This window comes from Oncorhynchus keta, chromosome 25 (genome assembly GCF_023373465.1).
Source record: "Oncorhynchus keta strain PuntledgeMale-10-30-2019 chromosome 25, Oket_V2, whole genome shotgun sequence".
NCBI classification, from domain to species: Eukaryota; Metazoa; Chordata; class Actinopteri; order Salmoniformes; family Salmonidae; genus Oncorhynchus; species Oncorhynchus keta.
In genome coordinates, this window is record NC_068445.1 from 10,034,050 (window position 1) to 10,061,052 (window position 27,003).

The 27,003-nt window shown below is 43.8% G+C and overlaps 1 protein-coding gene across 4 annotated transcripts in view; it reads right to left on the reverse strand.

Moving 5' to 3' along the window:
* The window catches only part of LOC118358121 (cAMP-specific 3',5'-cyclic phosphodiesterase 4D-like), a 274,906-nt gene that overhangs the window by 48,773 nt on the left and 199,130 nt on the right, over window positions 1–27,003 (reverse strand). Inside the window, exon 1 of one of the 4 annotated variants that reach the window (XM_052478602.1) lies at window positions 7,198–7,450. The exons of the other annotated variants lie outside the window; for them this stretch is intronic. Within the exon in view, the coding sequence (XP_052334562.1) occupies window positions 7,198–7,316 (119 nt within the window). The 5' untranslated portion in view covers window positions 7,317–7,450. Of the gene's footprint in view, window positions 1–7,197; window positions 7,451–27,003 lie in introns of those variants that run through there. 4 annotated transcript variants of the gene reach the window in all.

Sequence of the window (27,003 nt, forward strand, 5' to 3'; positions counted from 1 at the left end):
AACTTCAATAAGTGAAAACCACTTGCATAATGGCGTAGCGAGGGAGGGAGGGAGTGAGGGAGGGAGTGAGGGAGGGAGGGGGGGAGGGAGGGAGAATAAGGAGTGGCAGACAAGGAATATTTGAGGAGAGGAGGAGTAGGGAAGTGGGAAAAGAACAGAGGACGGCCATAAGAGAGAGAGTCAAAGGGGAGATGGTGTGAGTGAGAGAGGGTGTGAGTGAGAGAGGGTGAGCTACAAGACCCCACTAGCCACAGACCATTCTCCAATGTTGTGAAAATACTGTGTTGCATGTAATAGCGCATGAATTCTAGGAAGTCTAATCCCTGCAACTTCATATCAATTGTAACTTAACCATCTATTGCTACTTAGTCTAACTTGATCATATTTTATTTGGTGTGAGGTAATAGTAAACACTGCTTCAACTGGAGTCAACGTCTATAATCAACATGTCTTATCAAACTGATAGAGAATGTGGTTAATGTTGGAACTATATTACTCCGAGCTTTGTGAGGGAGTTTTGACAACAAACATGGAGGCTTTCACCACATGGCAGAACTGGGTCAACATGTCTGACAGGGCTATACGAACCCAATTACCTCATAACCTGGTCACACACAGCCAGAGAGAGAGAGAGAGAGAGAGAGAGAGAGCGCTCCTCATTAAGGTCTAACTGAGACAGGTAAGTGCTGCTCTTATGATGCACGTCTCAGACACAACAAAAGACCCGTAGCAAGACCTGGCTAGTAATAAGGCCCGGCTATGACAGCAACGCACACATGCACACAAACAAGCACATGTGTGCGTGCACGTACACACACACCCTGGCATAATTGTGTGTCGTTAGAACACACACCAGTCTAGGATGTAATGACAGCAGAGTGACGTCAATCAGAGGATATTGTCTTTTGTTCTGCCACAGAGAAGAGGGAGAGAGAAAAAGAGAAGCCGGCCACTCGAGAGGTTATTTGCTTCCTCTGCTGCTTGAGAACAAATGAAGCGCTTTCTGTTATGTGAGAGAAAGGAGACAGGCCTGAGGCCACCGTGGGCCGCACGTCACACTCTCAAATAAGCACACACACAAACAATCCCAAACATACTCACACACACACACTCTTGCACGATGAGTTGTACATAATCAATGCTGACCCAAAGATAATGTGTGTAGAGTACGTATGTAACAAACAGTATGCAGGATATTACCCACACACGTCAGCTAAGGAATAGGCCTATACACCCCAAAACAGGATGCAACAGGTTTCAACTGGGGGCAATGTTAACAATGTACTGTATATTGATAATAAACTTGCCTTATCTCTTCTACCGGTCACTTTTTGGACCCTGTGTGAACCTTTGCATACAAAATGTATGGATTCGGTTATTTCAGACACACCCTTTGCTCACAGGTGTATGAAATAGAGCACACAGTCATGCAATCTCCATAGACAAACATTGACAGTAGAATGGCCTTATTGGAGAGCTCAGTGACTATCAACAAGGCACTGTCATAGGATGCCACCTTTCAACAAGTCAGTTTGTCAAATTTCTGCCCTGCTAGAGCTGCCCAGGTCAACTGTAAGTGCTCTTATTGTGAAGTGGAAACATCCAGGAGCAACAATGGCTCAGTAGCGAAGTGGTAGGCCACACAAGCTCACAGAAACCGCTGAAGCGCACAGCGCGTAAAAATTTGTCTATCCTCATTTGCAACACTCACTACCGAGTTCCAAACTGCCTCTGGAAGCAATGTCATCACTAGGCTGTTCGGGAGCTTCATGAAATGGGTTTCCAGATCACCAATGCCAAGCATCGGCTGGAGTGGTGTAAATACATCCTGCCATAGTGTAGTATAAATACACCCTGCCATAGTGAAGTATAAATACATCCTGCCAGAGTGTAGTATAAATACGTCCCCCCACGGTGTAGTATAAATACATCCCCCCACGGTGTAGTATAAATACAACCCACCACAATGTAATTGAAATACATCCCACCACGGTGTAGTATAAATACATCCCCCCACAGTGTAGTATAAATACATCCCCCCACGGTGTAGTATAAATACAACCCACCACAATGTAATTGAAATACATCCCACCACGGTGTAGTATAAATACATCCCCCCACAGTGTAGTATAAATACATCCCCCCACGGTGTAGTATAAATACAACCCACCACAATGTAATTGAAATACATCCCACCACGGTGTAGTATAAATACATCCCCCCACAGTGTAGTATAAATACATCCCCCCACGGTGTAGTATAAATACATCCCCCCACAGTGTAGTATAAATACATCCCCCCACGGTGTAGTATAAATACATCCCCCCACAGTGTAGTCTAAATACATCCCCCCATGGTGTATTAGAAATACATCCCCCCGACGGTGTAGTATAAATACATTCCACCACAGTGTAATTGAAATACATCCCACCACGGTGTAGTATAAATACATCCCCCCACAGTGTAGTATAAATACACCCTGCCATGGTGTAGTATAAATACACTCTGCCATGGTGTAGTATAAATACATTCCCTCACAGTGTAGTATAAATACACCCTGCCATGGTGTAGCATATATACACCCTGCCATGGTGTAGTATAAATACATCCCCCCAAGGTGTAGTATAAATACATCCCCCCAAGGTGTAGTATAAATACATCCCCCCAAGGTGTAGTCTAAATACATTCCACCACAGTGTAATTGTAATACATCCCACCACAGTGTAGTATAAATACATCCCCCCATGGTGTAGTATAAATACATCCCACCACAGTGTAATTGAAATACATCCCCCCAAGGTGTAGTATAAATACATCCCCCCACAGTGTAGTATAAATACACTCTGCCATGGTGTAGTATAAATACATTCCCCCACAGTGTAGTATAAATACACCCTGCCATGGTGTAGTATAAATACACCCTGCCATAGTGTAGTATAAATACACCCTGCCATAGTGAAGTATAAATACATCCTGCCAGAGTGTAGTATAAATACGTCCCCCCACGGTGTAGTATAAATACATCCCCCCACGGTGTAGTATAAATACAACCCACCACAATGTAATTGAAATACATCCCACCACGGTGTAGTATAAATACATCCCCCCACAGTGTAGTATAAATACATCCCCCCACGGTGTAGTATAAATACATCCCACCACGGTGTAGTATAAATACATCCCCCCACAGTGTAGTATAAATACATCCCCCCACGGTGTAGTATAAATACAACCCACCACAATGTAATTGAAATACATCCCACCACGGTGTAGTATAAATACATCCCCCCACAGTGTAGTATAAATACATCCCCCCACGGTGTAGTATAAATACATCCCCCCACAGTGTAGTATAAATACATCCCCCACGGTGTAGTATAAATACATCCCCCACAGTAGTCTAAATACATCCCCCAGTATAAATACATCCCCCATGGTGTAGTATAAATACATTCCACCACAGTGTAATTGAAATACATCCCACCACGGTGTAGTATAAATACATCCCCCCACAGTGTAGTATAAATACACCCTGCCATGGTGTAGTATAAATACACTCTGCCATGGTGTAGTATAAATACATTCCCTCACAGTGTAGTATAAATACACCCTGCCATGGTGTAGTATATATACACCCTGCCATGGTGTAGTATAAATACATCCCCCCAAGGTGTAGTATAAATACATCCCCCCAAGGTGTAGTATAAATACATCCCCCCAAGGTGTAGTATAAATACATCCCCCCAAGGTGTAGTCTAAATACATTCCACCACAGTGTAATTGTAATACATCCCACCACAGTGTAGTATAAATACATCCCCCCATGGTGTAGTATAAATACATCCCACCACAGTGTAATTGAAATACATCCCCCCAAGGTGTAGTATAAATACATCCCCCCACAGTGTAGTATAAATACACTCTGCCATGGTGTAGTATAAATACATTCCCCCACAGTGTAGTATAAATACACCCTGCCATGGTGTAGTATAAATACACCCTGCCATGGTGTAGTATAAATACATCCCCCCAAGGTGTAGTATAAATACATCTCCCCAAGGTGTAGTATAAATACATCCCCCCAAGGTGTAGTATAAATACATACCCCCATGGTGTATTATAAATACATCCCCCCACGTTGTAGAATAAATACATTCCACCACGGTGTAATATAAATACACCCTGCCATGGTGTAGTATAAATACACTCTGCCATGGTGTAGTATAAATACATCCCCCCACAGTGTAGTATAAATACACCCTGCCATGGTGTAGTATAAATACATTCCCCCACAGTGTAGTATAAATATATCCCCCACAGTGTAGTATAAATACATCCCACCACGGTGTAGTATAAATACACCCTGCCATGGTGTAGTATAAATACATTCCACCACAGTGTAGTATAAATATATCCCCCACAGTGTAGTATAAATACATCCCACCACGGTGTAGTATAAATACACCCTGCCATGGTGTAGTATAAATACACTGATCCTCTGTTGACAGGATCATACTTGTGTCCCAAATGGCACCCTGTTACCTATACAGTATAATGCACTACTGTTGACCAGAGCCCTATGTGCCCTGGTAAAAAGTAGTGCACTACATACTGTAGGGAATACCGTAGGGTGTTATTTGGGATGCATACTATGTATCTCCAGTACTGGAGTCAATCAGAGGATGAACCTCTGTGTGAAGCTGGCAAACCAACTACCTCTAACAGCAGAGGTAGTGTGGCTGATTTCATGCTGCCTGACTGGCTGGCTGTCCATGCTATACACATTACATAACCCTTTGTCAGTCTCTTGCAGTGAATGAACCAGAGTTGAATAGGCACAATCCACTGGTTCAGGAGAGCGCATGAGTGACGCCCTGAGTCACACCCCTGGGTCATAGCTACAGACTAAAGGCTTTATCATTTTTATTTTAAACTGTAATATCGTCATTGTTGCATAGAACACTACAAGAAAGGCGTACCAATTTAAAGAAATTATAACAAAACGCTCAAACTAAGAAGGTCTGTACAGCAGTTACATTCAGTTATATGTAAATGTATAGGTACAGTATCATAAAAGTTCAGCCTACAGATGATTTTAAGCATTACTGCCATCTAGTGCTGAAATAGGCATACTGTACCTGGTAGGACTAGGGACTCGATTCAATCTGTATATCTGAAGCATTACAGACTGCGCTATCTCAATTTAAAGGTAATTTTCTGAGCTGACAAATACAGCATTCACCGTGAATTCAGTCTCCACTAACGCGGGATCATCGCCTTTAAATTTCAATCACGCTGTAAAGATGAACTTCAGCGTTACAAATTGAACCGAGCCCTTAGTCATTTGATCCTGTGCTATTGGAATTCTAAAGCGGAAGTTCCCTTTATTCATGGTGACCTGCAGTGGGCCTAGCAATCCAATAGAATTAGGCCAAGCTAAGAATCCGAATATTCTAAAGTCACTTTGTCGAATAGATTTTGTTAGCGATAAATAGGCCTCCCAACATGAGTTTATGATACATATAGATGGCCCTATTCACGCTCACTATCAGTGCAAAGTTATAAATAGGTTGACGTGAGGCTGCTAAGAACAGATGGTCAGCCCACTCAATCGACGGGTTGAGCTCCACCCATATCTATATTACGACACACTGACGTTTATCTTATGACTTGGTTATGGTGCTGAGAAAGGTACCCTACATTACAGACACACGCCTGCGCACATACACACTCCCGTAAGCACACATGCATGCACACACACCACACACACATGCATGTACGCACGCACGCACGCACACACACCACACACACACACATGCATGCACACACACATGCATGTACGCACGCACGCACGCACGCACACACACACCACACACACACACATGCATGTACGCACACACAAACACACACAGACACACACACACACACATACATGTATGCACGCACACACAGACACACACACACACATACACGTATATAGAAAAAACCTGCTTTGATAATCATAATGCACATCTGATTACTTTGAGAGAGTGAATGGGGATAAAAAGGTCTAAAACCCTGCAGAATTAGCACTAATGGGAAGAAAGTGTTTTGGTATGAGCTTTAGAGCAGCCAATAACCTGAATAATCCTCTGAAAGGACCCGTCTTCCAGAACATGGAGTAAAGTGCAGGCTTTGGTGGAGCTCTCATTCCATTATTTGTCGACTGTTTTACCCTTCTAATGGCACCAATCTCTACGTGCCTATCTAACAGCAGACGTGTTGCTCCACACACACACACACACAGGCGCGCACAATGTGTACTGTTGTTATCGACCAACACCTGTGCAACTGGATCTACACAGAGCAAACAACAGAACTACAGAACTAGAGGCTGTCTGGATCACTTAGAAAAACCAAAGCCACAAAGCTATCACAGCCTGGCAACCGAGAAACGGAGCAACGACATTTTACATAACACTGTGGCGCACTCCAATGTGAACGCTGCTCTGGTTGTTAGGGTTGCCCCGGTGGAGAGAATTATCAGTGCAGGCCAGGTAGGGCTCAGATAAGAGAGCAAACACACACACAGACACACAGACACAGACACAGACACAGACACAGACACAGACACAGACACAGACACAGACGCACACACACACACAGACACACACACACACACACACACACACACACACACACACACACACACACACGCACAGACACACACACACACACACACACACACACACACACACACACACAGACACACACACACACACACACACACACACACACACACACACACACACACACACACACACACACACACACACACACACACACACACACACACACACACAAAATGATGAAGGGCTTTAAAGAGCTGTTACTGATAAATACAGTTGGCTAATAGAACACAATCACACTCGCAACTTCCCCTCATCTTTCCTCCTCTTCTAATACCTCAACCACTCAGTTGTAAAATAACTAGGACAGTGCAAGAATCACAGCAACAATCCCATTCTAGTCCATGTCAAGCCTCAGTCTCTGTGACAAAACTGCACACTATATAACCTTGGAATAATAACTTAACCAGAAACACCACATAATGTTAGATGAATAACAAATAAAGATACTACTGCAGGAATGCACAGTAACAGTAGCCTACCCTCCATCCCCATCCCCCAGTGCCTGAGCCCCGGTCCCCACAGTTACCCTCTCCTCTTGGGCTTGATGTCGATGGGCTTGTTGGTGGCGTATGGAGAGCCGTTGGAGCAGGCATGGCGGTAGCGTGCTATCCTTTCAAGTGACTCAGAGTTCGCTGGCAGACTCATCTTACTACACCTCCACACTCTACATACACTCACAGCCGAAACAAACACACACTTACACACATATGTGTGAGGGACCACTCCCTTACAGAAGACACACACAGTAGAGAGAGACACATACACACGCACACACACGTGCCAGGGACGACACCCCTACTAGAGCTCCAATGGACATCTCCCCTCTAAGAGGCAAGAGAAAAAGGAAAGAGAGACGGAGGGAGAAGCATGAGATAAGGCTAGTATGAGAGGCAGGAGGAGTGAGAGAGAGAGAGAGAGAGAGAGAGAGAGTGGGGGAGAGAGAGAGAGAGAGAGTGGGGGAGAGAGAGAGAGAGAGAGACTATATGATTGTGTGGAGGGGTGGGTACATGTAGCTACTGACTAATACTTCACATGTGAGTTACCTCAGAAACACATACAGTATGGTACCAGCGCTACCACTGTCTGTCTCTAAGAGACTATTACCATCTCGCTCTACGGGCTTCCATGACCATCTGAGATAGCTAAGAAGATAATACTCACTCACTTCACTCACTCACTGGGAGAATCTCAATTGCATTTCCTTGATTCACTGTGTCTTCTCTCCTCGCTTCCATCTCAAAACACATTCTGACCTTCTCATCCAATGGGTTTTGAGAAGGAGGCGAGGAGAGAGGACCAAGGAATCAAGGAATTCCATTGAAATTCTCCCACTCACTCAGTGCTGTGATAGTCCACCCATAAGAGCTGTGATACCCAGCTTCCAAAGCTAGGTGGCAGGAGTGCACCATGCAGGGGTTGCACTTGCTGAAATTCACCATCATATTGTCGTTGCATGAGCCTTATCAAAAGCAACACCAGCACCACCATAAGAAACATACTGTATCACCGCCTAACATTTAACCAATTGCTAAAACAGTTGACAGTAGTTGAAAACACATTTTTTCAGTTCGACTACCCGTTAACTCCAAATCCTTCCCATAACCTCGATCAATAGCAGGGAGAACAAGACGTTTGTTATGGCTGCAAGCAATGACATTGATGTTTCAACTAATATTTTACCATAATGAAGGTGCATTGTTGCCAGGCTAATTTGGGTTTGTAATGAGCATCCTTCCGTTGCCAACATGGGACAGTCTCTTCTAAGAAGTAGGAGAGTAAGAGCTGAACACCAAGCACACGCACGCAGACACACAACTGTGTTTGTCTGTCATGGCTTCTGCCTATGACAAAAGCAGAGCTAGCAGGTGACAACTGGTCCTTGGTGGCTATCCACTGCTTTAAAGTCAGAGATACAATGATAGATGCAACAATACACATGTCGAAACACATCGTGATGCACACAGACACACACAGACATGGAGACACAGCACACACACATGCACCCACGCACACCTGGCTGCCAAATCAGCCACAGACCATCACGTTGTTTCCACATCAGTCCAATGGAATTGCGTTGAACCAACGTGGAATAGACGTTGAATTGACGTCTGTGTTCAGTGGGCTGCTATCAGAATATGGTATTGTGTGGCTCAGTTGGCAGAGCATGGCACTTGCAACAGCAATATTGTGGGTTTGACTCCTGCTTGGCCCACCCATGTGTGTCCTACTGTAAGTCTCTTTGGATAAAACTGTCTGCTAAATGGCATATACAGTTGAAGTCAGGAGTTTACATACACTTATGTTGGAGTCATTAAAACTCGTTTTTCAACCACTCCACAAATTTCTTGTCAACAAACTATAGTTTTGGCAAGTCGGTTAGGACATCTACTTTGTGCATGACACAAGTCATTTTTTTCCAAAGATTGCTTACAGACAGATTATTTAACTTATAATTCACTGTATCACAATTCCAGTGGGTCAGATGTTTACATACACTAAGTTGACTGTGCCTTTAAACAGGTTGGAAAATTCAAGAAAATTATGTCATGGCTTTAGAAGCTTCTGATAGGCTAATTGACATCATTTGAATCAATTGGAGGTGTACCTGTGGATGTATTTCAAAGCCTACCTTCAAACTCAGTGCCTCTTTGCTTGACATCATGGGAAAATCAAAATAAATCAGCCAAGACCTCACAAAAAATGTGTAGACCTCCACAAGTCTGGTTCATCCTTGGGAGCAATTTCCAAACACCTGGAGGTACCATGTTCATCCGTACAAACAATAGTACGCAAGTATAAACACCAGGGGACCACGCAGCCGTCATACCGCTCAGGAAGGAGACATGTTCTGTCTCCTAGAGATGAACGTGGCTCAAGGACAACAAAGTCAATGTATTGGAGTGGCCATCACAAAGCCCTGACCTCAATCCCATAGAAAATTTGTGGGCAGAACTGAAAAAATGTGTGCGAGCAAGGAGGCCTACAAACCTGACTCAGTTACACCAGCTCTGTCAGGAGGAATGGGCCAAAATTCACCCGACTTATTGTGGGAAGCTTGTGGAAGGCTACCCAAAATGTTTGACCCAAGTAAAAACATTTAAAGGCAATGCTACCAAATACTAATTGAGTGTATGTAAACTTCTGACCCACTGGGAATGTGTTGAAAGAACTAAAAGTTGAAATAAATAATTCTCTCTACTATTATTATGACATTTCTTAAAATAAAGTGGTGATCCTAACTGACCTAAAACAGGGAATTTTTACTAGGATTAAATGTCAGGAAAAGTGAAACTGAGTTTAAATGTATTTGGCTAAGGTGTATGTAAACTTCCGACTTCAACTGTATTATTAAATCAAGACATTCAATAGCTCACCAGAGAGAAAGAGCAAAAGAGAGAGAGTGGTGACAGACACAGAGGGGGAGAAAGTGTGCTAGAGGGAGTTAGAGAGAGACAGTGGACACCTAATTGGCCAGGCTGTCTCAGAATGTGTCAGTGTGATTGGCTTATGAGGCGCAGAGTGCTACAGCCCAGGGTCACAGACCTCATTAGGAGCTTAGAAACGGTTCACTGGGAATATCTCAATTGCATATTCCTTGTGTCCTCCCTCCACTCTCCTTGTTTCCTTCTCAAAGCCCATATGGACAAGAAAACCAGAGGTTTCTTCACCTCAATGGGGTTTGAGAAGGAAATGATGATAGAGGAGAGAGGATGCTAGGAGTATACCATTGAGATCTTCTCAAGGTCACCTGCGACAGATCAACAGGAGAGAGAGAGTGAAGGAAGAAGGGAGAGTGAGTAACTGAGAATGGAAGAGCAAGAGAAAAGGGGGAGAGCAAGAGAGTGTGAGGAAATCAGAGAATAAGAGAAAAGAAGAGGTAGGAGCGGTGTTTTTCTCTCTCCCTCTCTGCTCCAGATGGCCTTTTCACACTTCCGGTGTCCCAATCCCCTGCTGTACCCTTTCAGAGATCTGTATATAATGACTAGATACTCATGTCTGCGCCCTAACAATGGGAGTCGTTGTCCCAAAGGCGGGAAGGCAGGCGACAAGCTTAGGTCCAAAATAAGCCCATAGAAATACATTAGGCTTATTTTGGACAGATTTGGGTGAGAATGAAACCTCTCGCGCCACCTCTTCCTCTCTAACCCTATTACACCTTCACCAGGCCCCATCACGAATCCAACAAACAGGGCCTTACTGTACTGTCCAACCTACTGACAAAATAGGCTCAAATAAAGGGGTTTGGGTCTTTGTATACAGAGCCTTGGGAAAACATTAACTTCTCATACTTACTCATTAACAAAGATGGTGTATAGAAAGAGCGAGAGAGAGGGCACCCACTCCGCCCTCCACCGCAGAGAAGGCCAGCTGGGTTCAAAAATCGCTTAGATTGGATGCCTGCCTCACATGTATAATCAGCACACAACCCACTTCAGTGCTGAGTAACACAGTGAGTGCCTAGTGAAAGTCTACACACCCCTTACACAGTCTTCACATTTTGCTGCCTTAAAATTACATCTAAAAGGGGATTACACTTGATTTTATTCTTACCGATCTACTCAACCTAGAGGGCATTCGGAAAGTATTTAAAGTCCTTGACATTTTCCACATTTTGTTACGTTACAGCATTATTCTAAAACTGATTAAATAAAGATTTCCCCCATCAATCTACACACAATACCCCATAATGACAAAGGAAAAACAGGATTTTATCATTTTTGCAAATAAAAAAAAAACTAAGTATTCAGACTCTTTACTCAGTACTTTGTTGAAGCAACTTTGGCAGCAATTACAGCCTTGAGTCTCCTTAGGTATGACGCTACAAGCTTGGCACTTGGGAAGCCTTCCTTCAAATAGTTTTTACCTGTGCTTTTCTCATTTCAGATGTATTTTTATCCTGACAAACACCACAGGCCCTGTGACAAGCAGGCCCTGTGACCCTGTGACCTAGGCTACATTCACTACGCATGTGTAGGTCTCCAAAATGCCATCTATAGAAAGAGGAAGGAGAGTAAGATATGCAAATAAATCCTTGACATCAGTGGAGGAAGGAGACTACCATCCTCCTCAGTGAATTTCATAAAAATGGTAAAACATTAACATCAGTGGAAGCTCCTTTGTGTACATTGACTTCAATACAAAACCGAGGCTCATGAATCTCACCCCCTTCCATAGACTTACACAGTAATTATGTCGACTTCTGGAGGACGTCCTCCAACCTATCAGACCTCTTACAGCATGAACTGACATGTTGTCCACCCGATCAAACGATCAGAGAATGAATCAGGTACTGAAAGTATAAGCTACAGCTAGCTAGCACTCCAGTGCATAACATGTGGTGAGTAGTTGACTCAAAGAGAGAGAGACAATAGTTGAACAGTTTTGAACAAATTAATTTCTTACAAAATTAAGGAGAAGCAAGAGAGAGAGAGACAGAGAGAGAGAGAAATAGCTGTATCTTGTTGGAAATATATGTTTACTTTCATTTACTTAGTTAGCAATGCAGCTAGTTAGTTTAGTCTACACAAATACCCGTCAAACAGTGAGGGCTGCTATGTTAGCTAGCTGGCTATGGCTACCCAACACTGGTAAAGTTAAGGTAAGCTTCTGGTTTTATTTTATTGCCACCGGGGCCCGCCGGTGTAACTACTACACTGCTTGTTGTACACTGTACTGCATTATTATAGCGGGTTTACTAACGTGTTAGTTCTAGTAGCTATGTTGACTATGACATTAATATGGTGAAAACAATGTAGGCTGTGTGTCGCGGTTATGGTATGAAAGTTTGGCTTGGAGAGGTTTTTTCACCTGGTCAAAGACAGCTGTTGTATTGTGCACTGAAGGGAAAAGGTGAGAAGAAGAGAGAGCGTAGATGCGAGAAGGAATTATATATACAATGAGCGAAGTGATCATGCGGTTTATATGTGGCTGCTAGTCCTGTGTTTGAGTGTGATCAGGGGTTCATTCCACCGATTCTGTTGAAAAACGTTTCTGAAAAGGAAGCAAACAAAACGAAACAAATCGGGGATAAACATACCTGAATTTGTCCAATAGAAACCCTAGTTTGCAACTGTTGGACTAATGACTACAACCTAGATCAGCTGGATGCACTAACTGTCTGTCACCTTGATTACTCTAATCTCCCTCTACCTGTGCACCTACATTGTAAACTTTAATTTGTAGGCTAGGTTGTAGCAACCTCATGATAGGTATATGGAAAATATGAGTATCATGTAATAGCCTAAACATATCGATGTTACGTTGAGCTGAGTGAATGGAATATGAATAACAGTCATCCAATATGCTGTAATAGAAATAAGGCCATGCTTGACATCTGAAATGGAAACCTTATGGAAAGTTTTCCAAGTTATGGGTATCAAAAACCTTTTGAGGGAACCGAAAGTTCTGGACTAGAAATCCACTCTAGTGTACCCTTTGCGTTGTCCAGGTGACCAGGTTCTTTCGGGCCTCTCTATCTTTAAGCTCTCCTTTCAGATTAATGTTTGTAAATTTGTTTCCATGGTTGCAGAATGACATAATTCAGAAGGGCAGGTAGGTTCTGATAACCAATCAGGCCTCAGTTGCTAGGATACAATAATCACTCATTTAATGAGACAATGTAACGGGAAAATGAATGGGTATGAACACCAGGCTTCTCCCCAAGCCTTATTGTTGTAAAATCTACAGGAAATTATATGCAATATTAAGAGTGTATAAGAAGATCAGAATAAATGAGAATGGAGTATTCCCATCCATTTAGGGGTCATAGAACAATTTTCAACAATCAATATATCTAAACTCAGCAAAAAAATAAGCTTCCCTTTTTCAGGACACTGTCTTTCAAAGATAATTCGTAAAAATACAAATAACTTCACAGATCTTCATTGTAAAGGGTTTAAGCACTGTTTCCCATGCTTGTTCAATGAACCGTAAACAATCAATGAACATACCCCTGTGGAACGGTCGTTAAGACACTAACAGCTTACAGACGGCAATTAAGGTCACAGTTATGAAAACTTTAGGACACTAAAGAGGCGTTTCTACTGACTCTGAAAAACACCAAAAGAAAGATGCCCAGGGTCCCAGCTTATCTGCGTGAACGTGCCTTAGGCATGCTGCAAGGAGGCATGAGGACTGCAGATGTGGCCAGGGCAATAAATTGCAATGTCCGTACTGTGAGACGCCTAAGACAACGCTACAGGGAGAGAGGACGGTTTTACATTTTTGTCTCACCAGGGGTGATGATCGGCTCCGCGTTTATCGTCAAAGGAATGAACGTTACACCGAGGCCTGTACTCTGGAGCGGGATCGATTTGCAGGTGGAGGGTCCGTCATGGTCCGGGGCAGTGTGTCACAGCATCATCAGACTGAGCTTGGTGTCATTGCAAGCAATCTCAACGCTGTACAGGGAAGACATCCTCCTCCCTCTTATGGTACCCTTCCTGCAGGCTCATCCTGACATGACCCTCCAGCATGACAATGCCACCAGCCATACTGCTTGTTTTGTGTGTGATTTCCTGCAAGACAAGAATGTCAGTGTTCTGCCATGGCCAGCGAAGAGCCCCGAACTCACGTCTGGCACCTGTTGAATCGGAGGGTGAGGGCTAGGGCCATTCCCCCCAGAAATGTCTGGAAGTGTGGGATAAGATCTCACAGCAAGAACTGACAAATCTGGTACAGGCCATGAGGAGGAGATTCACTGGTGGCCACACCAGATACTTACTGTTACTTTTGACCCCCCTTTGTTCAGGGACACATTTTTCAATTTGTGTTAGTCACATGTCTGTGGAACTTGTTCAGTTTATGTCTCAGTTGTTGAATCTTGTTATGTTCATACAAATATTTACACCTGTTAGATTGGTAAAAAACAAAGTCAAATTGATTGAATGACTAGATTATTTGTCTGGATAGTGACACTCTGTGACTTTGGCTAATGTGCCTTCTTTTGTTGTTGTTGCGGTATCGTTTTTGTATCAATTATTGTGATACTAAACCTGGTATTGGTATCAAAGTAAAAATTCTCGTATTGTCGACAACCATACAGTGTATAATTGTAATCAAATTATAATAAAAATGAAACAAGGACTTGTTTTAAATAGGCTATGTCTAATTACAGTTACAGGCACGATACTCTACCATACTGCACCATACTGTAATTGCTCCCCATGGGCATACACTATAATACAGACAGGGCAACTTAGACTATGGAGAGTTTTTTACGCACATCCCAACTTTTCACAAGAGCTGGACAAAGAGCCAATATAAATATTACACTGCTCCCAAATTAAATGTTTTATAAACATAATGGAACCATCTTACAGATCATATTTGCACTTCTCCACAAATCAGAAGTAATTGCACTGCATTCAAATTAAATGAAAAACAAGCAATCATTTTTTTTTTAACCAACAACAATATTTCTAAATAGGATAGGGTCAGATGCATGATATCATAAATCCTTGTCCTATCCACTGAAGATAGTTTATTAAATAGTATCCTACAATAGGCAGAATTATAACAAACATGTAGTAGGGATGTAAAACCTTTCTTAACATTTTAACTGCAATTTTTAAAATAGTTTTTATCATAAAATGACATGAATTCACAATTTATATATGCTTCTGCATATGACCGCTAGGGGTTAATGCAGTTCAATCTACCACAGTCTTGGCTACCTACTGTACCTACCAGTTGTCTCTAATTACCATAGCCACAAAGTCATAAAGCCTGCCTATTTCTAAAATGTGTCTTTAAAAAATTAGATTTTAAACCTAACCTTAACCACACTGCTATGCCTAACCCTAACCTTTACCTTAAATTAAGACCTTAGAGCCACAGCTCGTTGTAGCTACAGTACGTTAAATCTAATCACATCGTTTTCGCGAGACAGCGTGGTATCAAGAATCCTCACGACCAAATGAAGAATCTTATAGTGTGTGACTCCCTGTCTGTGTCACACTGTTTAGTGTGTGCATCACTATGTTGGCAAGACCAAAAATATTATACAGAAAGACGTTGTTCAATGTGAGAGGCTCAGCAATTTCAGGATTTTGAAAATCGTGTAGTTTTTTTCTGTATGATAATGATTGGGACCGGCTAGTGGTAGTTTTGTGATAATTTCACTGTGATTTAAATGTGTTTTTTGTTTTTGTTAGGGATGTTTTCTAAACATTAGAAAAATTACAGTTTCAAGACATGTAACTTTTAAAATACAGAAAACATCCCTGTATGATGCATTTGGCATCATATGATGCAAAACACAGCAACATACGATGCAAAATGCCTCATACGGGGATGATTTCTGTATTTTTGGGACTGTGTCAACAATGGACTAATGAAACAAATACCAAAAGAGTTTTCCTTTAAGTGATGCTAATACCAGCTTTACTTGAACCTTGAATATCACCAATAGAGCAGCTTGAAATTGGCACATTGGCGCACGTTGTCACGACTTCCTCCGAAGTCGGTCCCTCTCCTTTTTCAGGCGACGTTCGGTGGTCGACATCACCGGTTTTCTAGCCATCATCGATCCACCTTTCATTTTCCATTTGTTTTGTCTTGTCTTTCCATCAACTACATGTTGTGTATTTAACCCTCTGTTCCCCACATGTCCTTGTCCGGTATTGTTTATTGTAAGTGCTTGTGCACATTTCGTGAGTTTTTTTTGTCCCGTTGTATATATTGTTTTTGTTCACGGTGATTTTTATCATTAAACTGCGCCTTTGTAACACAGTCTTTGCTCTCCTACGCCTGACTTCTCTACCACCAGTACGCACGCCTGACAGAATACCCGACCTAACTTATGGCATCAGCAGGAGCATGTAACCCAGGTATAGGGGTGGAGGAGCGCGTCTGGGAGTACGCAGCAATGCTCCACCATCTTGGCACCGCCCTGGACCATATTGTCCAGACAATGGACCGCTGGGAGAGACAGGCAGTTCTTCCAGTGCCTCCACCAGCACAACCGGGGCCTCCACTACGCGCCCCTGGTCCCAGTGGGATTCGTCTCTCCCTTCCCCAGGAATATGATGGGACGGCTGCAAACTGCCAGGGGTTCCTATTACAACTGGACCTATACCTGGCAACCGTCCACCCGGCTCCTTCGGGCCGTGAGAGGGTGTTTCTGACCTCGTCTCGTGCCTCACCGGGAAAGCCCTGGAGTGGGCTAACGCCGTGTGGAGAGAGGGAGATGCAGAGTTGGACCAGTTTGAGGAGTTGAACGCCTCTTCCATCTGAGGCAGGGGACGAGGAGCGCCCAGGAGTTTGCCCTGGAGTTTCGAACCCTGGTTGCCAGCGCGGGATGGAACGACAGGGCCCTGATCGCCCATTATCGTTGCAGTCTGCGCGAGGACGTCCATCAGGAGTTGGCCTGCAGAGACACCACCCTCACGTTCCACCAGCTGGTGGACCTGTCCATCCAGCTGGATAACCTGCTGGCTACCTGCGGACGTTCAGGTCAGGGTCTGTTGGTTCCATCCCCTTGCACCCCCTCTCCAATACCCATGGAGCTGGGAGGGGCAGTGCGCAGGGAGACCAGAGGGGGTTCCAGCTCATGCACCATCTGTGGCCGCAGAGGTCACACTGCCGGTCGGTGCCGGGTTGGTTACTCTGGGTATCGAGGCAGCAGGCAGGGCGCTCTGGTGCCACCCCAGGTGAGCTGGTACCATTCTCACACAGAGCCCTGTGTTGCACATATGTTTGTGTATGTCACTTTCCCTGAGTTTTCCCCGCATTCCCAGCATAAAGCGCTTGTCAATTCTGGCGTGACTGGGAATTTTATAAATAAATAGTTTGCCCATAGTTTAGGGATCCCCATTGTTCCCGTTGCTGTGCCCTTCCCCGTTCAAGCCTTAGATAGTCGACCATTAGGGTCAGGAATGATCAGGGAGGCCACCGCTCCTCTGGGCATGGTGACGCAGGGGGTCACAAGGAGAGAATTAGTCTCTTTCTTATTGACTCTCCTGCGTTCCCTGTGGTGCTAGGTCTACCCTGGTTAGTTTGTCATGACCCCACTGTTTCTTGGCATCAGAGGGCTCTCACAGGGTGGTCGTGAGAGTGCTCGGGGTGGTGTTTAGGGGTTTCCATTGGTGCTACTACGGTGGAAATTCCAGACCAGGTCTCCACCGTGCGCATTCCCCCCGAATATGCCGATTTGGCTCTCGCCTTTTCCAATAAGAAGGCGACTCAATTACCACTGCATCGACAGGGCGATTGCACGATAAATCTCCTGGTAAACGCTGCACTTCCCAGGAGTCACGTGTATCCCCTCTCACAGGCGGAGACGGAGGCTATGGAAACATATGTCTCCACATCCCTGCGTCAGGGGTACATTCGGTCATCCACTTCACCCGCCTCCTCAACTTTCTTTTTTGTGAAGAAGGGAGGTCTGCGCCCGTGTATTGACTATCGGGGTCTGAACCAGATTACTGTGAGGAATAGTTACCCGTTACCGCTTATAGCCACAGAGATTGAGTAAATGCACGGGGCGCGCTTCTTCACCAAACTAGATCTCAAGAGCACTTACAACCTGGTGCGTATCCGGGAGGGAGACGAGTGGAAGACGGCTTTCAGTACCACCTCAGAGCACAATGAGTACCTCGTCAAGCCGTACGGGTTGATGAATGCGCCATCAGTTTTCCAGGCCTTTGTAGACAAGATTTTCAGGGACCTGCACGGGCAGGGTGTAGTGGTGTATATTGATGACATTCTGATATACTCCGCTACACACGCCGAGCATGTGTCCCTGGTGCGAAGGGTGCTTGGTCGCCTGTTAGAGCATGACCTGTACATCAAGGCTGACAAGTGCCTGTTCTTTCAGCAGTCCGTCTCCTTCCTAGGGTACCGCATTACCACCTCAGGGGTGGAGATGGAGAGTGACCGCATTTATGCCGTGCGTAATTGGCCGACTCCCACCACGGTAAAGGAGGTGCAGCGGTTCTTAGGGTTTGCCAACTACTACCGAAGGTTTATCCGGGGTTTTGGTCAGGTAGCGGCTCCCATTACCTCACTGCTGAGTAGGGGCTAGGTGCGTTTGCAGTGGCCGGCTGAAGCGGACAGGGCTTTTGGTCACCTGAGGGCTCTGTTTACCTCGGCTCCCGTGCTGGCCCATCCGGAACCCTCTTTGGCGTTCATAGTGGAGGTGGACGCGTCCGAGGCTGGGATAGGTGCTGTGCTCTCTCAGCGCTCGGGTACTCCACTCCAGCACCACCCCTGTGCCTTCTTCTCGAAGAAGCTTAGCTCGGCGGAGCGAAACTATGATGTGGGGGACCGGGAGCTGCTGGCTGTCGTGAAGGCTTTGAAGGCGTGTAGACATTGGCTTGAGGTGGCTAAACACCCTTTCCTCATCTGGACTGACCACCGCAATCTGGAGTATTTCCGGGCAGCGAGGAGATTGAACCCTCTCCAGGCAAGGTGGGCCATATTTTTCACCCGTTTTGTGTTCACCCCTTCCTCCCAGAACGTGAAGGCAGATGCATTGTCCCGGCTGTATGACACAGAGGATCGGCCCATGGATCCCACTCCCATACTCCCACCTCCTGCCTGGTGACGCCGGTAGTGTGGGAGCTGGACGCGGACATTGAGGCGCAACGTGCAGAGCCCGCTCCTGTCCTGATCTATTGGGCCCACACGTCACCCTCCTCTGGTCATCCTGGGATCGGTCGGACAGTGCGCTGTTTGAGCGGGAGGTACTGGTGGACGTGAGGGTTTATGTTTCCTCCTGCTCGGTGTCCGCCCAGTGTAAGGCTCCTAGGCACCTGCCCAGAGGGAAGCTACACCCCTTACCCATTCCACAACGGCCTTGGTCTCACCTGTCGGAGGATTTTCTAACGGATCCCCCTCACAGGGTAACACCGCGATCCTGGTTGTTGTGGATCGGTTCTCGAAGTCCTGTCGTCTCCTCCCTCTGCCCGGTCTCCCTACGGCCCTACAGACTGCGGAGGCCTCAGGGGTGCCTGAGGATATATTGTCTGATCGAGGTCCCCAATTCACGTCTAGGGTCTGGAAGGCGTTCATGGAACGTCTGGGGGTCTCGATCAGCCTTACTTCAGGGTTTCACCCCGAGAGTAATGGGCAGGTGGAGAGAGTAAACCAGGATGTGGGCAGGTTTCTGCGGTCCTATTGACAGGACCTGCTCGGGGGAGTGGGTGGTGTTCGTGGGTGGTGTTCAGGCGACGTTCGGTGGTCGACGTCACCGGTCTTCTAGCCATCGCCGATCCACCTTTCATTTTCCATTTATTTTGTCTTGTCTTCCCACACACCTGGTTTCGATTCCATCAATTACATGTTGTGTATTTAACCCTCTGTTCCCCACATGTCCTTGTCCGGTATTGTTTATTGTAAGTGCTTGTGCACGTTTTGTCTGTTTCCCCCCACCATTGTATATATTGTTTTTATCATGAAACCGTTGTAACACAGGCTTTGCTCTCCTGCGCCTGACTTCTCTACCGCTAGTACGCACGCCCTACACAGTGAGCTGATATGCAATAAGTCGGGTAAAAAAAAAGATATAGATGTTTTATTGTCACATACACAGAATCTGTGTAGTAAATGTTTGTTTTTTTACAGAGTTGGCCATACAGTGACCCTGGAGCAAATTAGGGTTAAGTGCCTTGTTCAATAGCACATTGACAGATTTTTCACCTTGTTGGCTCTGGTATTTGAACCAGCAAACTTTAGGTTACTGGCCCAACTGCTAGGATGCCTATGGCCCTACTAACCCTGGCGCCAGTGACACTAGCGTACCCTTAACGCCAGCCAAATTGAGCCTTCGCTCTCTACACTGACTCACTGGTTCACAAAGCAGTCAAAAAGTTTTCCACACTTCAAATGTTATTATTAACCTTTATTTAAACAGGGAGTCACATTGACATTAAACTATTTTACAAGAGTGCCCTGTATATGTTTACAAATAAACCACAATACATAAATATAACAGCCCTACATATACATTTCAAATAAAACCCACTATAATAAACCCACTATAAAAAACACTATAATAAAACCCACTATAATAAAATCCACTATTCTAAAACACACTATAATAAAACACATAATACACAACATTAAATATATTTTTAAAAATCTAGCGCATTCAGTAACATAAGTCTCCAATAAATAATTGAACATTCCTGAAAGGCACCAGAATATCTAATTGCAAGGAATTATGTGTACTGTTCCACAAATAAGGGGGAAAAAATGAAAAACTGATTTTCCTAATTCTGTGGAGACCAAAGGGATCTCCGGAGTTATTCATCCCTGTGAATGGGTTTGGTCATTTGTAGGTCTAAAATGAATCAATGAAGTAATGTACAAAGGAAGTTTCTGCAAGACTGCTTTGTTAATAAATAAATAAATAAATAAGAGAGTGCAGCTCTCTTCATACAGACAGAGGTCCATCCCACATGTTTGTAAAGAATACAATGGTGAGTCCTAAAACCGTCCCCAGGGGTAATAAAATACTGAGTCCAATGGTTTCAAAACAGAGGCTGTCGCGTGCATATAAATAATATTACCATAGTCGATTAAAGGGAGAAGCGTTGTTTGAACAATCTTCCTTCTATTTTCAGGACTGAGGCAGGATTTATTTCTATATAAACAACAATCATAGATCTCAGCTTCTTTGTCAAGTTTTTCAAAAGACAACTTGTCATCAAACCAGATACCCAAGTACTTATAATGAAAAACATTCTAAATTTAGGTTCCATTTGGAGTGCAAATACGCAAGTCCTCAAGATAAACATTACGAGATCTAGAGACCAGCATGAACTTGGTTTTATTTGCATTTAACACTCATTTAAGATCAGCAAGTGATTTTTGGATTGAGTCAAAATCATGCTGAAGGTCACCAATGGCCTGCTGCACTGAAGAGGCACAGGAGTAAATAACTGTGTTATCTGCGTAAAAATGAATGTTACAGGTGTTCACAGTATTCCCAATGTCATTTATATACAACGTGAACAGCAATGGCTCCAAAATGGATCCCTGGAGTACCCCTTTAAGCACTTCAAGGAATTCAGATTTGACCCCGTCTATCATAATAGCCTGGGTTCTGTCACTAAGATAATTCTGAAACCACAAACAGGCATCAGTGCCAAGGCCTAACACAGACAACTTCCCCAATAAGAAAGAACAATCAACTGTATCAAAATCTTTTGACATGTCTATAAATATGATGGGACAAGCGTAACACACTAGGGGATTAGGCAGACGACAGCTCTCTCTCTCTGTGTGTGTGTGTGTGTGTGTGTGTGTGTGTGTGTGTGTGTGTGTGTGTGTGTGTGTGTGTGTGTGTGTGTGTGTGTGTGTGTGTGTGTGTGTGTGTGTGTGTGTGTGTGTGTGTGTGTGTGTGTGTGTGTGTGTGTGTGTGTGTGTGCGTGCGAGCGTGCATGCGAGTGTGTGTGTGTTACAGAGGTGTGACACAAAACCAGTCATACCCATGAATATGAGAAAAGCAGACGCAGACAGGCGCACAGTACAGTAATCTCACTCAGTGTCTCCCAGGAACACATGTAACCACCATGGCTCTCTGAGTCTCCCATGCTCAGTCACAGTCCTGCAGTCAGTGCACAGGGATAGACAGAATCCTGGTGTGCACAAAACAACAAGACTAGTGTGCCAACACACAACATTTTTAAAAAAAGGTGATAATACCAACAGCTCTGCAATTACAATATATGAAGAGTAAATGAGCAGACAAAACAGGGGGTAGTGTCTTACCACTGGGATGTCCTCACGTTGAACATCTTTGATTGTCTCTGGGAGAAGCGCATGGAGCACCAGTAAGCTGTTTACAGGTCAAATCCAATATCAACTCAACACCACTCTGACACATCACAGCTAATGGGATGCAAAGTGTCAAGATGGATGGATTTGATTTGATCTTATTAGGATGTGTTTTAACCCAAGGGCTAGTCTTTCAAGAGTCCTTAAGAAATGTAAAAAAAACAATACATCAATTTGAAAAACATCATAAGCAAAGTAAAAGCACAAAAACACAAACAAAGATCTACATTCCTATTACCTATACATATTACGAGTTACACCCCCCAGCCTCCCACATACCTAATGTGCATATATGAATTTAAATACAATATAACATATTACAATAACCTCAACAGTAATGACAGATTAATGACATTAATAATCAAATCAATCATTCAATCAAACTCTGACACTCTCTTTTCTTTTTTTCTAATCTCCGTGAAAACAAACATTCACGCGCGCACACACACACACACACACACACACACACACACACACACACACACACACACACACACACACACACACACACACACACACACACACACACACACACACACACACACACACACACAGCAGAGCCAGCCTGTGCTAATAGGTTTAGTCTGGCACTCCTCTCAGTGATGTCAGAGTAATCCCTCTTTAAAACCCTGATGACATCATCACAGCGTAGTGTCGCTGCATGTGTTTGGGAGGTGGGAGAGTGAGTAAGGGCATATGGGCACAGACAACGTGTGTGTGTGTGCTTGTGTGTAAGGGGCTGCCACGATCAAGGATTCCCGAAGATCCCAAAATAAGCTGGAGATTAGCCTGGTTAAGCTGTCCTCCAAACAGAATATAGAGCACCAGGGCCACCAAGATGATCATAATAATACAACGACACAATGGTAATTGTAATCATACTTCGTCATAAGCTGTGTTGTTGTCATAAACACGACAACAGGGTCATCATCCTGAGAGTTCCTATGGTTGTTTGCAGTTGAGCACCTTATAATAGATGTTGTGATGTCACACCTGAGTTCTAATATGTAATCCTAAGTGTAACACAGCTATATACTGTACACTTACCGGAGGGTTTATTAGGTACACCACCACATTCACAAAAATGTATCGCTCCTACAGGCAGTGAGTCACGTGGTGGTGGCTTGCGATATAAAGCAGGCAGACAGGCGTCTATGCATTCTGTTACACTTCGGATGCTCTCGAGTGGCGCAGCGGTCAAAGGCACTGCAAGAGGTGTCAGTACAGTCCATTGTTTGAATCCAGGCTGTATCACATCCAGCTGTGATTGGGAGTCACATATGGCGGTACACAATTGGCCCAGTGTTGCCCGGGTTTGGCCGGGGTAAGCCGTCATTGTATATAAGAATTCATTTTTATCTGACTTGCCTCGTTAAATAAAGGTTAAATGTTTTTTTTAAATGAAGGGGAAAAAATGGAACGAATGGTTAAAATAGGTGACCTAAGCAACTTTGATTGTCGGTGCTGGGCACGCTGGATCCATTATTTCTAAAACGTCCGTCCTCCTGGGCTTTTCACACATGACAGTGTCTAGGGTTTACCAGGAATGGTGCGACAGACAAAAAACATCCAGTCAGCAGCCGTCCTGTGGGAAAAAACAGCTTGCTGATGAAAGAAGCCCGAAGGAGAATGGCAAGAATCATGCAAGCTAACAGGCGGGCCTCAAACATACAAATAATGGCACAGAACGGCACCTCGGAACACACAAGGCGTCAGTCCACAGATGGGCTATTTCAGTCACAAAGGGTTCCACTCCTATCTCTTAAAAACAAGAAGAAGCGTCTCCAATGGGCACGCAATCACCAATGCTGCAAAATTGAGGAGTGGGGAGCATCTCTTTGAATATGACAGTGAGTTGGATGAGATGGAATGAGCTGTTCACAGCTAGCTAATATTGCACTTACTTGGTTAGCTTTAACTAGCTGAAGATTCATTTCATGACAATCCATTTGTATTGCTAGTAGTATGGGTTGGGATTGTGATTCATTATTTAGCTAGCTAGCTACATGTCTAAACAAAAGACTGATTACGTGACCCATCAAGTTAGCCAGGTGTGTCTGAGGTGATTACGGTCATCTATTCTATTTCATGAAAATATGTACATGTCCAGACAATAGTGACCCATCCACTTTGCTAGATGTGGATGGGGAGTGGTTATCTCATTTATTTCACATGACCCATCAATTTAGACAAGTGTGTCTGGCTAAGCATCATCTAATAATTATAAAGTGATTATAGAATACAAATTATATTTTTGATATTGCTGCTATGCAAATATGCAAGTAACCATTTCATTGTACTGAACCTTCTGTATCCTGTGCATGTGACCAATAAGATTGTATTTGATATAGTGTGTGTTTACCAGAGACAGTAATGTGAAGAACAACATGACCTGCATTAAAGTCAGATGAGGATATAGGCCAAGGACTAGATAGTGTATTTTTTTACCCTGAGTTTTCCTTATTGTAGGCTACTACTTTCACCACTTTTAGTCTTTTCAAGTCTTTTTTTTACTACACTTACTTACTCACATGCGAATCGTTAAAGATATCTGTGGGGCTTAAGAGGGTGTGAATGATGTTGAAAAGGTATAGACAAAGAAGAGCTCTCCAGTACAGATCCACTTGTGGCCAAGATTCAGCCTCCTGGCAGAAGTAACCAGATTTTTTGGCTAAAAGGTCCCGAATCTAACCCCAAGCATAAATCAAAACCCACAAATAAATGGTTAATTGACCACCAAATCAACATTTTACAATGGCCATCAATCTCAGTCTCCGGACTTAAAAAGCCACTGAAAACCTGTGGTTTGAATTGAAGAGGGCCGTCCATAAGCGCAGACAAAGGATATCAAGGATCTTGAAAGATTCTGTATGGAGATATGGTCTAAGATTCATCCCCAAGCGTTCTCCAATCTCATTAAACATTCTAGAAAAAGGCTCAGTGCCGTTATCCACACAAAGTGAGGGACTGAAAGATATTGAAAACAGGGGTGCCAATAATTTTGACCCATATCTTTTTGAGATTTTTTTTACTTGTTTAAAAAATCTATTTTGCTGAGCAATTGTATTAGTATAAATATATATATATATATATATATATATATATATATATATATATATATATATATATATATATATATTGTTAATTGAGCATACAGTACAATATGTCAACTATTTGTATCATTTATTTTATACAGTCTTTCTTGCTCATTTTTATCAAGGGTGCCAATAATTATGTACCTGACTATAGCATTAGCCCACTGGTGCTGTATTATGGACATATCATGTCTGCGTGTTTGGGGATAGGGAAAGGGCACACCTGAATGCATACAACCGAAACGTGTCTACTGCATTTAACCAAACCCCTCTGAATCAAAGCAGTTCGGGGGGGGCTGCCTTAATCGACGTCCACGTCATCGGCACAGACTCCTTCTCTGATGATAAGCCAAGGTAAGCTACTCCGTCCATTGTTACCATCACACTGATCCTAATCACCTTGTTCGTCATAAGCAATAGGCCTCTATTGTTGCTGTTCTCATAAACATTTTCTGCAGGTGAATCCTAACGTGATTAGCCCAGTGATGTAACACTCAGGCCAACGGATAGAAACAATCGGACGATACAGACGTCAGTATAACAGATCAGCTGAACGATCCATTGTTCACATTCTGTTCCCAAATTACCTACATTCACAAACAAGTAAGCCACCTACCCTGAAGGGCTGGGACAAGAGGGATGACCAGTAGGCCTATTGTTTGGAATGTTCTGCTTTGCCCTGATTTGACTCAGCTTGGGTTGCAAAAATTCCTGTAACTTTCCAAAAAAATCCCAGGTTTTCCAGAAATCCTGGTTAGGATACCGGATATAGGCTATAGGATGTCTTTACATTTTCCAGAATGTTCTAACTACTCAGAACTGTGTGGTTCATGTACTTCACATAACCCCAGGTCAGTGCCCAGGATTGTTCTCCTGTAGAATAATCACGCCTTTTTGTTTTATTACTTCCTTACTCAGGCCTTTGTATTCCTTGAGGAACATAGGTTATTGATGGATCGCCTCCATCCCTTTCAGTCTTTTGCCCTCCTCTCCACGCGTTGCCATGTCAGACCCACAACCTTAATCGCTTGCTCTTGGCTTCGTCTCCAGGTAGTTAGGTAGGTCTTCTTCTTTTGCGAGTGTGTGACCTATCCAACTCTACATTCTCCTCTTGAGTTGTTCTGCCATTGGTTCTTGTTTAGTAGTTTCCCACAGCTTGATGTTGCTGATGATATCTGGCCAGTGGACTCCCAGAAGGTGTCTAAGACAGTGGTTGGGGAATGCTTGCGATTTGTTCAGTGTGTCAGTGGTGGTTCTCCATGCATCAGATCCGTACAGAACAATGTGTTGAATGCTGTTCTTGCATTAACCAATTCTTGCTTTGATATCTTAATCTGTCCCTCCGTAATACTACTTACTGTAGATAGATTCACCTATCTACCTCCTCTAGTTGGTTGTTTTCCATGGTTATGCGTGTGTTGTTTTTATTCTTGATCGTCATGATTTTGGTTTTC